Genomic DNA, 13724 nt, shown 5'->3' on the forward strand with positions numbered 1-13724 from the left:
TGCCACGCAGATAAAACTCATTTTAATTAGGGTGCAAAATGATCATACAGCGCCTTTCTGAGTGAGATTTCTCTCACAGAAAGGCAGTCTTTCAGGTGTGATGGGTCAATCAGAGGTGTACAGCCCTTTCAATACCAAGAGAAATAAACAAAAACAAGTGGCCTCCAAGCTGAAAATACTGAATCTTTATACCTTTTTGTACCTTCATCGATACATGTGAACTGCCATTCAATACTTTTTCACTTCCATAGCTAAAAGCACTGAAGAAAGTTCACCTATTAAATGTGCCTACATGTTTTAAATGCTGCTTTTGAGTAGTCGACACCAAGGCCGAGGCCTATTGACGCTCAGTTCCGTGTAATTCATTTATTCTCAATTATTTCTGCGTCATTTTAACGCGAACACTTCCTCACACGCGAAGGAGCCTTCAAGCGTTTGGTTTGAATTTGTCCTGCCCGCTCGTGATGAGCTTCTGTTTCTAATCCCAGATGCTGTGAAGTTAAGTGTGTTCGTCTCGCAGTTTGGAATTTGAAGGGAAGTCTAAGATTCAAAAAATCTGGTCTCAGTTGTGTCAGGGGCACTGATGAACAGCACGCTGCAAGGTTTAACAACAGAGTAACACACATGATGAGAAACTTTCCGCAAAGAAACCTGCATTTACACTATGGGTGTGTGTAGAGCGGAAACATGTGTCCTGTAAATACCCTTTACATCTGATTCCTGTTCATTTACTCTTGGGATTATGGTGCATCCATGTAGACTGATAACAGTTCAGCCTTATGCATCTGAGTTTACTAGAGGATCCACAACTGGTCCGTCTGATCAAATGGTTCATATGGTTCACTGCTGTTTCTTTCTTAGGGTTTAAGATTATGAAGCACACGGTTTCTCATAGCTGTTTGAAAACACTTTTCTTTCTTTTTTTTTTTTAGTCCATGTAATTAAAATCACAGAGCCTGTTCCTCCAGCAATCAAACGTACGTAGCAATTATCAACCCAATTAAGGCGTATAAATGCAGCGAAACTGAAAATAGCATAAATGTTTACAGTCTAATAAACTAAATGTAAGGGTTAAAGAGGTGTAGCAGATGGTGTGACACTCCAGATGGGGCTTCTAAAAGTGTGTCTCGCTAATGAATATAGTGCTCTTTGAATTGCTCACCAGTTTGAACTGATATCCATAAATCTAAGTGCAAGGAATGAATCCTCAAGTCCTTAAAACGCTTTCTTCCCCCCCTCCCTCCCCCTTCCCCCTTCAGCACGATCTGTTAACAGGCAGGTTTAAAATATTCCTGACACATTCAAAACAACCTTTTTTGACATCAAAGTGCTCGTCGTTTCACCAGGTCTCTACAACATCAGACAGGAGGTATCAGTTTTTTGCATATGAGCCATAAACCTGACAGCCTCACTCGCCTGAAGCTACTGAGCCAACTACAGAAGGACTGAATTCCAGGGTAAGTGTCTGCTCTCTGGACTGCAGATTGAACATCATATATAATCAATTTTATTAACAGCCTCAAGGGTCCTCAGCGTTGACGTCATACAGGAAAGAAAAGATGAAAAAAGACAGGCTGGAACTAGAAGGATTAGTTGATTAATTGATTCATCGATCCAGATATGATAACAGATTCATGCCATTGATTGGGAGAAAATAGAGCACCTTCAACAGTAAACGGAGTATCTTCGGTCTTTGTCTTAGTCAGACAAACCAGCATACGGAACTTGAGCATTGCGATGTTCTGTTTGTGTCCATTTTTAATTAATAGTTTACATGCAGAGCTTAGTTGGCAAACAGTAGTTCAAATGTCTTGTTTTGTCCAACAGTTCCAAATATATTCATTAAAGAGAGAAAAGCAGCAGATCCACGTCGCTTCATTCATCAGGGCACATTGACAAACAATTGCTGGTTTCAGCTTTTCAGATGCGAAGGAGTTGTCACATGTTCATATCGTTGTAAATTCATTATATTTGGGGTTTTGGACTGTGGGCCAGACAACACAAGCAATTTGTACATGTCACTTTAGGCTCTGGGGAACATGTGATGGGCATCCCCCCCTTGTTTTCTGACAGAAATGACAGCTGAATCAGTAATGAAAATAATTGTTAGTTGCAGCCCTAGCAGAGACCCGTGACAAACCCTCATGCTCAACATACCGTATTATATATGTGAACAGACAGGGTCCGGACCATCAGACTAAAAGTATCCACCTACTGGCAGCAAATTCGGTGAATTAGATTATTTATTTGGAAATTTCAGCCCAGCTGGCAGCTACAGTTTCCAGTATTTACCCAACTGCACTCAGCTTTTTGTTCAAGTCCCTGCTTGTCGGTCTGTACGCTCTCTACTGTAAACGGGGCCCCGCCCTGCCCCCGCCCCCACCCAAAACTCACTCCATAGGAAATCCTTTGAACATTTGTAGTGCATTGGTCCTGGGGGAGCAGTAGTGTTTACCATTATATTATCTGTATGATAATGGCAGTGGTGCCTGAGGATACCAATCACACCTGCTGCCACAACACGCCCCTGTTGAAGGTAAATGGATCCTTGTGTACGCAGCAGAGCTGGCAACAAACCCACACGCAACTAACCCTGACCAGAGCAGTGGAGAAAGAGGGAGATGACTCAGCCCAGGGCCCATCACTTTTCTACGTGGGTAAACAAGAATGCATCCACTTATCGATCTTAAAGTGCCTCATTAGATGCTGCATGAGGCATGGACAAATATTTTCTCAACACAAAATGGATGATTAATGGAAATATGTGCAATAGTTTTATTACTGTCTTGACTGTTATAAGCACCAACTGCTTTACTGTATGAATAATTCACGTCTTTTTACGCCATAAACATCAGAAAATATTACCAGGAAGATATTTTCATTTGTTCAGCAGGTGGCTTGTGTAGCTTTCATCTCTGGTAATTGCTGGGGCAAGGCTGATACTTCCACATTATTTGAGCAAAGAGTCTTGTACGATGTTGTGCACTCATGATGACAGACCTGACCTTCTAACCCTTCACTGTGAAACAGAGAAGCCAGCGCTCCCCATTCCAATAAGCCGAACTGCCTGGTTGGTATTAAGAGGGCATGACGGTTTCAAATTGTGTCCTGCTTCAGCTTCTGGCTCTGGGGGGGTCCTAAAGCCTCGGCTGGCTAAACAGAGCAGAGAGCGGAGGGAGGAATACATGGAATGCAGATAATACATACAAAGGATTATGTACCTGCTTGCACATCAAATCTATGTGGTTTCACATTTAATACCCATGGACCAACGTCTGCTTTGATGGAGTACCATGAAAGGTTGGAGATTAGCATGCGCTGTCACACCACTAAGACTTCCTATGACTTCAGAACTTTCCGATTTGCGTGGTGGGATAACCGCTAACATGATTTGACTGAAAGACTTTTCTACTGTGAACTCCAATGGCGCCAAGCTGTTTTTTTGTGTATGATGGATTTGTGTACTATATAAAGGGCAAAGTGTTTGCTTAAGTGAAATAAATTCACTTATGCACAAAAGACAATTTATCCTTTGTCGAAGCAAGGTCACTAATAGTGTTATGCTCCTTTTTTCAAAGACGCATACCAGATAAAGCTGTCACAACAAACCCCAATCCTGCTCTTTTGTTTGTGTCTTTTGTTTCTGTGAGATGAGATAACCACTCTCAGTTGATGTGATTCAGCATATGTCACAGTTGTCTTCAGTGCATGGGTCCTTAAAGGCATAATAATTTCATTAGTAGTGGCTATTACATTTTCTGCCTCCATCATGACATGAGGAGAAGCCATACATCAAGGTAAGTGCTTTTAACCATCCACCCTGGCGGTGCACATTTTCTAACCAACCCCCTCTGTCTTTCTTGTCCTGTGTGGTACATCCAAAACAAGAGCAGAAGAAGCCCTGCAGATCCAACTGACAGTGAGCAGCAGAAAAACAGCCCACTTTAGAGAAAACCTGTCAATAAGCAAAAATGTGCCAGCACCTCTTCTACCTCTGAAACATATCTGCAGAATATCAACACATCTACAATGTGGCCTGAAGAGTGCAGGAGTAAAAGTCTCCATAGAAATGCTCTGCACAGACGTTCCCCCTTCAAGCAAACTTGAGTGAACACGCTGTTTGGAAAGCCCTCTGGAGCAATAAGCTGCTTCTACTGCTAGGCCAGACAAAAACTGGGGCTCTGAAAGTCCATACCAGGCTGCAAATGATAACATAACAAAAACACACTTGGTAATTAGGAGTATCTCTGGTACAACACACAAACAAACCAACAATCCCATTGGTGGAAGCTATATCTAGCTATGAATGTATTTTTATCCGCTAGCAGCTAGATCAATAACAACACTGATCTCTCAGTTGGTTCAACTCCTTTGGTCGAGGCTGAAGGTGCTGCTGAATTGATTCCCATGTACCAACTTGCATGTACAGACATTCATGGTCCCCAGAGGATGAACCATTCCCCTCTGACTTTTCTTATAGCGCCACCATAAGGTCAAATTTTAAATTTGTCCAATATTTACTATTTTCAACAGCTAATGGATGAATTCTCATGAATTTGGACTAGCATTGAAACTGAATGAATCCATTAGTTAATTAACAGAACAAGTTTAATGGTAATTAATGCCAAACATTCCACTTGAATGTATTATGGTTCTCGACTGTTTAGACAAGGACAAAACAAGCTGCGTGAAGACATGGCATTGGGCTCTTGGCTATTAATGAATATTTGTAACAATTTATAAACGAAAGAACTTATCAATTATTCATGGCAATATCTGTCTAGTTGATAGTGAAAGTAATAGTTCCTTGCAGCCCTGGTATGCATTTAAGTTCCCTTTAAAGGTTACTGTTATCATTTTCAACACGCCTTCACTTTTCATATTTCTCTGTTATCAAGTGAAAATGTAGGAAAAAAACAGCGGAAAAGAAAGTGTCGATAGTAGCGTTGGAAGTAGTAACAAGTTACTAGTAAAGTTTTTAGTGTAGTACAGTTACCATACTAATACATCAAGTGGTTACTGTATGAGCCAAAAAGGTTTCTCTATATACTGCATATTCTTGCCTTGTATTTAAATATTAAGCGTATTTAAGGATATATGCATGTTTAACCATACAATGCATATGATTGGATTATTGTGGACCACCGGATACGAGTAACACCGCCTCTACAGTTACCATGGCAAATATTAACATTAACATGTTCACACTGTCATTATCAGAGTATCAGCAATGTCTGAGTTCAGCATCACAGAGCTGTTAACATGGCTGGAGAATGAATGTTTTGGTTTGTAGTTAACTTTGCAGAAAAATGGGGGAAAAAATACACAAAACAAGAATCACTGCAATTTCACTGCAACTAGGACAAAACCTCAGTCTAAAAACTCACTTCTCACCGCCCCCGCTTCTTTTAGTTGTTAATGATGAGCATGCATATTTGGGGATGCAATGACCTGAGATATGAAAATACGGAACATTACTGAACATATTTCTCATATTTCTGTCCTTATTTGAGTATGATGAAACACCACCCAGAGCAGAAAGGTAACAAAGTTGCCCAGCTATTAGAAACTCACTGGGGGATATTATTATCTGAACAGATATTCACATAATAACAAACCAGGGCTGTGATGCTGTCTTGGTTTAGTGTATCCATTTGTGTTGCCTGTTGATAGATGAGCATGTTGTGGCAAGTCCTCCACAAAAAGACGGGTAATCCAGAGATTTCCTCAGAAAGAGATTGGAAAATCCAGGTTGCTTTACCCTAAATGGTCCTTACACAACTCACACCTACTAAGCAATACCGCTCATTTTTCACTGTCATTTTTTTTTCGGCTGTGTGACCCTGCCTTCAAATGAAATCACTATCATTATATGAGGAAATGATGTGTCATCTCTTCTTGTACGGGGGGAAAATGAACGGTAGCATAATGGGTTATGGCATCTTCATTACTCAAAATTAAACACTGCAAAGTTCATTTAACAACGTCCTCGCTGTATAGACCAGTCAGGCATGGTAATAATGCAAGTTTTATTTGACAAGGGCCTCAGGTAGACAGACTGTTTGTAAGATTACTATTAAACATTCCTGCATTTTTCTTCTGCAACCACCCTGCAGTCGAGTAAAATCAGTCAAGCAAATAGAATATTTTTTTATACTGGGGCGATAAGTCTGAATTTATATTGCACCAGTGGGATATGTAATGCTTAGAAATTCTCTCAAGGAACACAAGGCTACTTGACCTCTTAAGACTTCCCATTAGAAAATTAAGTATTGCATCCAATTACCAGACACGCGTCTCCTCACCTTCCTTGTAAGGTCTGGCAGTGGAACAGCTGAATACTTAACAGCACTGCAGAGCGTTTTATCATGAAACATCTAACGCAGCCACAAGTCAGACATTAGCCAAAGCATCGCTAGTGGGGTAATTGCCACCCAAAGCCCACCACTTAACTTCTTTGAATAAAAACCAAGTTCAATCTGAGGAAACCATGCAGCTGCTGTCAAAACAAAAAGACAGTTTAGAGCAACATACTATAATCGGTTGTGAGGATTACGTTTCTTCTCACTTAATCATGTAGTTTTCCAAGGGATCGTGCAGGAAGAACATGCCCTGAGGCCTGGAGGGAAGTCTTAACTGTCCATAGACTGGAATGTGAAAATGTCCTGTGTTGTAAAAGGGGAAACAGGGATTATGATTTAGACTGTATACTAGAGGATTATGATTTAGATTTTATTATAGAAAGCTGAAACATATCGTATATTTTCATTATTTTCACTAATATTCCTAACTACTAACTATTTCTATTACTTTTAAGCAATAATTTAAGCATTTATACTTTTAACTAAATTAAATTTATGCTTCTACATCTTCTTTTATACTTTTGTCTATAATATATGTATTTTTTACGCTTGGCTAATTACAGCTGTTCATATCTGTTGGCACCATTGTAATTTTAATCTGTAAAATGAGATAAATACATGTTATATTTTCTTAGTCAGCTATAAAAAACATTTCAACCTAGATGGTATTTTCCACCTAAACATAAATATGTGAATATGTATTTGGATTAACCGTAAACAGTATTTATGGTTGCACTCCTTTGCAACACCAAGTAGCCTTGTTTGAGAATCTAATATATAAAGCAGATTGAAATTCAGTAAAAGGGAATTTTACAAAAAGATAACTACCATTGTAATTTAAAAAAATATATAAAAACCTACAAAGCTTTGAAATTTCAAACTGTATGCGTGCCTATTTTCCAGGAGAATATTTTAGAACTCAAAAGCAGTTCAAGGGGAGTCTCAAGTGTATTGATACACTGATGACCTAAAGAGACAGGCAAAGCATTTATCTTCTGTCTTGTTTCTTACTTAGGCATTAAAAGAATGGCAGGCTTTTAATTCCAATCAGAGCTGTACTCTTACTCTCCTCTGTGAGAGTGAGTCTCCCTGAATGAGAACTCCTGTCTCTTGCAAGTTCAACTGAAGCGGCGTGTAATCACAGATAGCTTCAGGCACTGCAGACTGCTGCAGCAGTCTATGAAGGAAGGGTGGTGGACATCACTACAACACAAAGAAACAGCTTTGAAAATGGCAAGAATGTGAATCTTGAGGTCAAACGCAGACACAAGACCATTCTGTTGAGTCCCAAAGGCTCGACGCAACAGGGAGCAGCACAATGTTTCGTGAATGAAAAATTGCTAAACAGCATCTGAATGAATAGGGCGACTTCTCAGTGTTGCAATAGAGCTCTGGACCAAACAGAGGCTAATTCAGAAATGAGTGGAAGGACAAAACTCCATGTCATTTTATTAGCTGGCCTGCGGCTTCAAATGAATGTTTCACCTTTTGCACAAAAGCTTCATCAACCTGACTGACTTCCCTAAATCAGACAAAGTCAAAACAAAGGTTTCATACAATTGGAACCCCCAGTCTTGCCACTTGACTCTCATAAATAAGCAGAAGTAATGACTTTATTGGAGTGCGGACATAAAAATCAGAGGTGACCCTTTTAATGGGTCAGTAGGAGCCCCTGCTGCTGGTACTCCCATATGGTGACTCTCAGCTGTCAGTAGCGGGAACACTGCTGCTGTTTTGTCTTTGTTTCATCTATAAGATACATTTTAATAAGAAAACGAAGTTCATTAAACGTAATTTACAAAAAAACAAAGGCCACTCGAGCCCCTTTATGGTATTCCTTAAATATTCTCTCAGGTCAAATCATTACCATCACAGTTAATGGAGGCCTCTCAAAGAATTCATTAAATCTGAGCAATGACTCTAATGGAGAATCTGAACAAAGATCCAGGCCTTGTTAAAGATGGGTGTGGCCACAGGCTTTTCATATGGAGAAGGGATGCTTCCTCCCCAGTCAGGTTGCACGGGGACAGGCAGCAGCTACTCTGTGCCCTCTCCGAGGGGTGTGTGCTGTTACATATTAATGACAAAGAGAGGAGCAGGAGCAAGAAGTCGCTATCATACACTCATTTGTTTAAAAAGAGCCAGCCTCACAATATAGTCAGTGGGAGTCCAGAGGAATCCAGTGAAAGCTGGGGGCTGTGGCAATGACAAAAGACAGAAACAACCTCACTTTTTGTCCCTGAAACAAGGGCTGCCCAATATCAGCGTGCCGTTGGTCTTTCACCAAAACCAAGGATACCTTCATGCATTTCAATAGGGGTATTCCTGCATAAAGAAAGAAGCACCACGGCATAGCACAGTCATCTCTCTCCTGTTGTTAAGCCCTTCTTTATAGCTGAAACAATAGAACCCTGCTCCCTCCCATTGGATAACAAACAAACCATTATTTTGCACGGCAGAGCGAGGGACCTGTGTGCAAAATGAGGAAAGAGATGAAAACAGAGATGTTAGGTCTGTTTGGCAAAACATCATGATGCTTTCTGTCATTTTTAAATGATCCCACCTCAGCCTGTAAATATGTGCACTGTAAAGCAGGATGTATAAAAGAGCCATAAAGTGCTGTAAGTACTATATCCAGTTCTCCTACTTCTTAACCTGACAAATTAAACCAAAAAATGGACAGCCGAAGAGCCGACTGTAGCAGAGATGATTAAAATTGAATATATCTCGCACTCCGGCTCTAAAAGTGGGGCAAGCCAACAACCAAAGTGTAATTAAGATTCACTTGCTGCTGTTTTACTGATAATCCTGTGTGTAAAACTGTCACAGGCGAACAAAAGACCCTTTTCTCATTGAGTCATTGGCTGAGAGTGATTACTTTTGCCCCACAAGTCCTTTCATTTTCTCAAGGCAAAGCCACTCACACATCTCCCTGCTCAGTGAGTCCAGCAGTGAGTGAGAACACGTAGGAAACTCGTCCTGCTACACTGTTGTCTCTCCACATCTAATCTGAAGGTGTAGTTTGGTTTAGTGAAAAACAAAAAAATCAAAAGGTATACACACAGCACTGAAAGCCCCCCCCCCATAAAGAAAGCCCACCTACAGAAGATCTAATCATGTGAATAAGTTCAAGGTCTGCGTTGGCTTGACGTGACTGATGGTAACGGCTCTTCTTCCAGCAACTGCACACACAAACTGGAATCGTAAAGAGACGCTAGCCCCCCCCCCCCATGCGGCCCTAAAAAACTAACACTCCTCCACCTGTTCAGTGTGGTGGGGGTGGAAACACACAGGAGTGGGTGTAGTGGGTGTGTGCCACTCCGGCACACTGTGTGATGGGTGCAGGACATTTAACAGTGAAGCACTATAACCGTGCTACATCTGAATTATTGGAGTTTCACGCTACTGTGCTCTTATTTAAGCAATCTATTGATCGGTCTACATTTAATTTTAAGTCTGCTGTCTGTGAAGTATCATACTTTATGGAGAAGATGCATATTTAATAAGTATCATTCCCCTGGGGATGGATCTGCCTGATACCTTTAGGAAACTGTAAAGATTTTTCGCCCCTTGCAGCGGAGGCGGTTAAGGATCAACTCTAATTAGAAATTTCTCCTAAAACCTGCTCTTTGCTCTTTTTTTGTGCTGCATCAAAGGTTATGTAACAGCCACGTTGTAATTTCATCATAACTTCAGTTTATTATTAGTTCTTTACGTCACCCGACTCTTCTCATCTTCCTTTTCGGTTACTCGTAATTTACAGTCGGCGCGAATGGCGTTAATTAAGCCTGATACTCACACCCGGGCTTGTGAAGCGCCGCAGCCAGGGGCGCTGGAAGGAATTCTACACCCCCTGATGGGAAGAGACACAGGCCTCCCCACCCAATGCTGCCTTAATTTACAGTACGACCTCGCCTGTCGGGGCAGCCTTCTGTTGTCTGAGGGGCTCCCTCGTCCCTCCATCGGCAGCACCACTGCCTTCTGCTCATTTCTTATTCTGACCAAGGAGAACAACAGAGAAGCACTGAATCGTTCTGAATCCTTATTGAACATCTGTTTCTTACTTTGTGATTCTTTGTGCAATGGCAACTGTCTCACTTCCAACTCAGCACTAAGGTCTTCTTTTTTTAAAATCAGAAACACCAGTATACTAACTGTGTGATGCCACTTCACACTTTCGCTTCATACAGAGAACTGAGAGCCCTACAGAGCTTTTAGAGAGACATTACGAGCTACCAAATTTGGGTTAAACATCCCGCAGGATAATGACTTTTATAGATATCACATGGAAGCCTTTTTAAAGCAGTCCTGCAGTAATTACCTAAGGGAAGTGTGGATTAATACAAGGTTTGTTCCCTTTGTTAGTTTGGGCCTTGTCTCTCGCCTTAAACTCTTAACTCTCATAAAGTGATTGTGCTCTCTAGATCGCCATTTGTTACATTTATAAACACACAGAGTATTTTGGGAGCAGAAGTATTAAAGTGATAGCACAAAGTGAAGTACAGTCGCTGCATTTCTATTCAAAGCCATGATTCGGTTGAGTTGCCATACTTCTCATGAATGCATCTGAATTTTTCATGAAGGGATACAATACTTTGCAAGTCACAAAGAAATCTGCTTTGAAAGAAGACACAAGCACGCGCAGCCTTCAAACATCAAGAGGGAAAACCACTTATAAACAAGACGAGACGTGCACAAGCACACTAATACACAGTTGTATGTAATCTTACATGGAACCCCAAACATGAAATTAAAGCTGCTCTTTCCTTTTCCTGTGCATTAGCATCACAACCTCCACGAGACAAGTCTAGACATAACCTAGTTAGAGACGGGGACGGCGAGCGAATCAGTCTCAGGTGAAATTGGGTGACCCCCCGCAAGAGATTAGTCCATTAGCAAAGAGGAGAGCCCTACTCGCTTGACAAGTAATACCAGCTGTGGCACCGAGCGCTGCCGGCCTGCTCAGGAGGGGTGTGGTAGAGGGGGGGAGGCGAGGAGGGGGGGGGGTAAGGGTGGAGACAAGGCAGCGAACAAAAAAACAGATGCACAGTGTTTGTTCTGAGACTAATTCAGGGATCTGTTTTTCTGTTCTGTGAGGCTGTGGCCGCGGCTCGGCCTCCCGCTCTCAAGCCCCGAGAGCGGTTCCTTTATCATCTGTTCAAACATAATCACCAAAGGCCTGTTTTTTATTACAAGTATCGATGCGGTTTTTATTGCGAGTCCAAAACTCAATAAGCCCCTTCAGTCAGATTTTACCCACACTGAGCAAATGGGCGACGAATCACGAATATTTCTGTTTTGCAGTAAGTCTGGAGAGATGCTCTGAGTTTCTCTAGCCATCTGTTGACTGAGCAGCAGGTCTGCTGAACACCGGCGGCCAGCGTGGACGGCCGGAAAGCCTAACCTCATTACCAACTCAGTCCACTCTCCTTCACTCTCAAGCACGCTGCACTGCAGCTGCACAGCAGTGTAAAAACTCCCAAAAAGGCCCTTTTGTTTGCTCTCAAATAAACCACCTGAGCCTGACTGATAGGTGCTGCACAGCATTCATTTACAACAACAGGCGCCGCCGTAGTGTGACAAGGTGGACGAGAGTGCACTGAGATCAACCTCTGAGTAGCCCGCGAGCCTCTGTGCAGCTTTGCTTAATGGCCTGGCTGAGTGATTTGAACACATGGTGCTGCTCCCTGTTGCCCTGACAGAGCAGACAACAGCAGCAAGGCAAGAAGATCCCCTGCACATTTAACACGGGCCCAAATATAAGACTAGGAGTTGTTAAAAGCATCCTTTGTTGTCCTCGTTGAGAGCCATCAGCAGCAACATCATCTATTTTTCAAAGCATATTCCAAAAACCACCACTTAATGCCAAGTTGCTGCATTCAAATCACATTTTCTTTGCTTAAACTTGGAAGCATTCACTTACAACTGCCCACATCCAAAATAAGTCCTACCCTGTGAGTAATTACTGGAGGGAGACTGTCAGGAGCACCCCCCCCCTCCACCCCCCCATCCCCACCCTCCACCCACCCAACAGTCAGCCCATAATTACAATAAATCAGACAAGATGTGCATGCGGCATCATTTCGCTCCACAGCCTGTGTTAACAGGAGAGGAGGCACATTAACTACAAAACAGGAGCATCCTGATGACATCATGGCGTGAGCACATGTGAAAACTGGGTGACGATGACTACCTCACTGCCTCTCCCATCATGTAGGTGGGTGGGGGAGTGGGGTAAAAAAAAAAAAAAAAAAAAAAAAACAGGGTGGCACAATGGGCAAGATTTCATTGAATTATATCAGGTCACAGAAGCAGTTTGTAACTTTTAACAGATTCAGCCCAGTGAATAATAACCCTCTGACTGAAGTTAGGAGAAACCACTGGAGCTTATATATGATGAAAAACTAAATCACATATCATGAGAGATGTTTAGATTGAGGTATGTTAACATAACCCTGCATTATATGTGTCTTATAAGCTGCCATAACAAACATGAGATAATGATGCTGCATGATCAGTAAAGGTAAGAGAGAGTGGCACATTTTATGTGCCCACGATTAAATACCCGATAAACTTGGAGCAACAGAGACTCACTGCAGCTCACTAAGTTGTAATTAAAAAGCTGCGGTGTCCCTGCTCAACTTCCCCCCCGTTAACGTGGTCAATAACCCGGGAGGAAGTTCTGGTGGCACCTGCGTGCGACATCTGGCACTTTCCCGTCTCGCTGCTACCTGGGGCTGGGGCGCACGGACTGTGCCGTGCGCGCCTGATGAGACAATGAGCTTACCTTGGCGGAGGAGCGCGGAGATGAGCAGGGCGCACACGCAGCTGGCAGACAACAAGTGCATCCTCGCGAGTGTCTCAGATCCTGCGCTCCGATCGGCTCTGTTCTGTTTTCAGAAGCTTGGTGAAAAAAACCCACTTGGTGGAGTTTGTCTGTGTGTTTCTGGAGGTGGATTAACCCCAAAAAACAAAACCGGTCCTCGGGAGCTCGGCGTGCTCGTGCTGTGCTGTGCTGTGCTGTGCTGTGCTGTGCTGTGCTGTGCGCGCAGTTCACTTCAGTTGTGCGTCTTCTTCCAACGTGGCATGTGCTCGCCAAGTCGCGCTCACAGCAGCTCTGCTGGAACAGGTAATTGCGAAGGGCACACAGACGAGCGCGAGGGCGGGGGATACTGTCTGCAGCTCCGCCCCTGATACCCCCCCCCCCCTCACACACACACACACACACACACACTCCCCCGCTCCTCCTCCTCCTCCCACACACTCGAGCGCACCCCCACCGCTACACCCTTTTCTTTTTTCTTATGGCCCCCTTCACCTCCACCCCCACCCCCCTCCTCCCTCCATATCCTCCTCCTCCCT

At 42.8% G+C, this 13724-nt stretch overlaps 1 protein-coding gene across 2 annotated transcripts in view; it reads right to left on the minus strand.

The window, feature by feature from the left end:
- Positions 1-13456, minus strand: part of LOC113164224 (CD166 antigen homolog) — a 35954-nt gene extending 22498 nt beyond the window's left edge. For both annotated transcript variants that reach the window (XM_026363419.1, XM_026363410.1), the window contains exon 1: positions 13150-13456. In XM_026363419.1, the coding sequence (XP_026219204.1) occupies positions 13150-13210 (61 nt within the window). In that variant the 5' untranslated portion in view covers positions 13211-13456. The remainder of the gene's footprint in view (positions 1-13149) is intronic.
- Positions 13457-13724: the final 268 nt, after the last annotated feature.

This window comes from Anabas testudineus, chromosome 13 (assembly GCF_900324465.2).
Source record: "Anabas testudineus chromosome 13, fAnaTes1.2, whole genome shotgun sequence".
Classification (NCBI taxonomy): Eukaryota; Metazoa; Chordata; class Actinopteri; order Anabantiformes; family Anabantidae; genus Anabas; species Anabas testudineus.